A 3,548-nucleotide genomic window follows, 5' to 3' on the forward strand; every position below is an offset into this window, starting at 1 on the left:
CACAGTATTAAAATGGAGTTAATAATATAAAAGTTTTATATAACGAATTTAGAAAATTGAATAAAGATATCGGAAGATATTTTCGGTATCGAATGTAATATATTTTATCGAGGATGGCAACGATTTAGGTGAGGATGTTATATATATATTAAGATACAATTTTTTGTTTTACATTATTATAACTAATCAAAATATACATACTAAAAAGTAAAATTTGAAATTTAATCTATGCACTTATATTTTTAGAAATTTAGTTATTTACTTTTTAAATATTAAAATTTAAATTTAATTATTAACACATTAATTCTTTTTGTTAATTTTATTAACATGATATTTTGAAATAATAAAAATTTTCACTTTAGCAATGTAACTAAAAAAATGAAGTTGTAATGTGCTAAACTCAAAAACATAATTTTATTTAAATTCTCTAAATTTAAAAATAAAGAGAATAAATTTTTAAAAATAATTTTAAATTTACAAAAAAAAATATAAGTTGTAAAAATATTCCGTCCTAGAGATCAAAAATTAATTTATGATATAATAAAAAAATTAAGATTTGCAAAATTTTTATATCCATTAGGTTTTTCTTCTTTACTGCCATCAAAAGAAGAAACCGTATTTCTCCAACTGAACTAAAAACAGTTTCTATCGTTCCCGCCAAAAATAACGGAAATCAACCCCCCCCAAAACCATCGGGCTCTTCATTTCCAGATACCACGCGCCTCCCTTCACTTCCCTATAAACACCCCCTCCACTCTCTTCCTCCGTTTCTCGTTCCTTAAAGTTTTTCAAGAATCAAACAACTTGCTCTGTGTTTGAAATGGCGGTTATTTCTCTGAATCTCATTATTTCACTCACCCTCTCTTTCCTCTCCCTCTCCCACTCCACTTACCTCCCTACTCTCACCTCCACCATAACCGGCAACGGCACTCTTCCACCACCACCCCCGCCACTACCACCACTCTTCCCAGTCTCTCCATCGCCCCAACCACCTCACGAAGATTTCCCCCGCCAAGGGATCTTTTCTCATACTTCCGTCCTACCTCCAATCCTCTCTCATCTCGGCTTCAACGAACTAGCCACCGCCGCTCTTTCTCTCTTCAGTGACTCCGCCACCTCCACCGCCACCGCTTGGTCGGGTTCTTACACTATCTTTGCTCCGTTTGATTCCTCTGTCCTTACATGCATTTCTTGCTCCATCCCTTCCCTCCTCCGAGAACACATGGTTCCCGGTCTCTTCCCTAGTGATTACCTCCGAAAACTCTCCTTTGGTACCAAAATCGAAACTGTCAGTCCTGGCCGTTGTATAACCGTTACTTCTACTTCCACCGTCCAAAATGATCCCACGATGTACAAAATCTTCATCGTCGGAGTTGAAATCACTCATCCGGATCTCTTCAACAACGGCCTAATCATAATCCACGGCCTCCAAGGCTACATCTCACAGCTATCGCCTTTCTCTTGTGACGTTGAACGGATGACCTCACTCTCTTTCCCCTCCAACTACGATCGTAGCCGCAATAACCAACTTTCTCCGCAGCAACATGCCGCTCTGATGCGATTCATGCTTCGCGACGTGATTTTAAGGCTGAGAAATAGCGGCTTCTCCGTTCTCTCGCTCGCTCTGAAACTCAAGTATGCCGAACTCGTTTCTCTCAGAAACGTCACAATCTTCGCTCTTGACGACGTTTCAATCTTCTCCGGTTCGTACTCTTACATAAACAGTGTAAGGCTACATATCGTGCCGAACCAGTTTTTAACAATTGCGGATCTGGAGAGACTTCCAGTGGGAGCCCCGTTGACGACGTTGGATAGAGAGCAGAGTTTGGTAGTGACGACGGCAGGAGGGGTTTTGACTAAGCAAATGATGAGGATCAACTATATGAGCATCAAGGTTGCTGATATGATGAAGAATTTGAATGTTATAGTGCATAGCCTTTACTTGCCCTTTCCTCATGTTACTCCGATGACGGCGACGACTGATTCGATGTTAGGTGGTGAAGATCCAATGTCGACGGTGCCGGTGCCAGTGCCAGTGCCACCGGGAACAGACGAGGCTTGTGATGCTCTGGACGAGCAAGGTAAATGTGAAATGAGACAGGTAAATCATGTGACGACACATGTCAATCCACATTATATACCGGAGATTGAAGATCACCATGGTCTTTGAAATGTCTCTGATGTGTGTGAAGTGAATTGCAGGTATGCCTTCTAATATTCTAGCTTTGGTTCACTGTTGTTAAGCTGTGATTAGTCAAATGAGTGAAAGTTTGTTAAGTCAGTTTTTGATTAAGAAAAGTTTGTTTCGATGGGGAATTGTTGTAAATAAGACACAGGACGTATCCCTCTCTTTTTTCTAAAGGAGACTATTGCATAATTCCTAAAGGAGTACTAATGACTTGGATTTCAGACTTAAGAAGATTCATATTGTTTTGTCCTTTTTCTCTTCTTTTTTTTTTGTTCTCAAAATTTTATAATTTTCATAACAAAAACGTATAACAATTAAATGTTATGTCATAATGCCCCCCAAAAAATGAAACAAAATTATTGGGATAAATTGCATAAACCCATCTGATAGTAGAGTTGGGGCTTGCAAGGACAAATTTATTATACAAAGATAAAACTCTTTGAGAGTTTTTGCTGACTCGAGTAATTAAATGATTGACATTTAAATATATCTAAGAAGTCCTTAAAATATTAATTAAATCTTTGGACTTAATTTGCACTCAAGATTCCTTACCGTTAATCCAAAAATTAATTAAGTTCTTCGGTTTTTTGTCTTTGATCAAATTTACTAATTAAGTTTATTGACATGGCAAAAGATATCTCAGAAAATTGACATGAAAATATCTAGATAATATCTTATTAAATATAATATAAAATTAAATTATTTACAATTAAAGGAAAATTAAATAGACTGAAGTAAATTAAATGAATTGGATTTCGACACTCAACAATCAAAATCAATTTAGGAGAAAATAGTAACTTTGTGAACCCTAAATTAAAACTTCTATTTGGATAGCACATTACACTAGTTATTTATTTCCAAAACTTTAAGGGTTTGATCAAATTTAAATTGTGATAGGATCATGTTTATCGCAATTGCAGACATAATAGAAGTTATTTTAGTCACATTGCAATAGTAAAATTTTTTTCAAATCCACAAATTTTATCGTAAAAATAACAATTATAATTATAAAAGTTATTTTAATGATTTTTAAAGTTATTTGTAACACTTTATAAATTTCTATTTACATGTGAATATAATTTTTATCATTATAATAACATATTTGCATCATTAAAGTGATGTTTATTTAAGGGTTTCTACAAATAATGTATTAACTATTAACAATTAAAAAGTATATTCATATTAAATGTAAAACATTCCTAAAATCTTTTAAAATATCATAATTAAAAATTTTATATCTTACAAATAATGGTACAATACAATTTCACAACATAGTGCAATGACGAGCCAAGCAAATCTCACATTCACTTTAAAATACCATAACTAAAAAAATTAGGGTAAATTCATATTAAATGTTAAA

The 3,548-nt window shown here is 34.2% G+C and overlaps 1 protein-coding gene across 1 annotated transcript; it reads left to right on the forward strand.

Annotated features, from left to right (window-relative positions):
- Positions 1-778: 778 nt before the first annotated feature.
- Positions 779-2,170, forward strand: LOC105762403 (fasciclin-like arabinogalactan protein 21). Its single transcript, XM_012580217.2, has one exon. The coding sequence runs from the start codon at positions 821-823 to the stop codon at positions 2,168-2,170; it is 1,350 nt and encodes a 449-aa protein (XP_012435671.1). The 5' UTR covers positions 779-820.
- The last annotated feature ends 1,378 nt before the right edge of the window (positions 2,171-3,548 follow it).

This window comes from Gossypium raimondii, chromosome 12 (assembly GCF_025698545.1).
Source record: "Gossypium raimondii isolate GPD5lz chromosome 12, ASM2569854v1, whole genome shotgun sequence".
NCBI lineage: Eukaryota > Viridiplantae > Streptophyta > Magnoliopsida > Malvales > Malvaceae > Gossypium > Gossypium raimondii.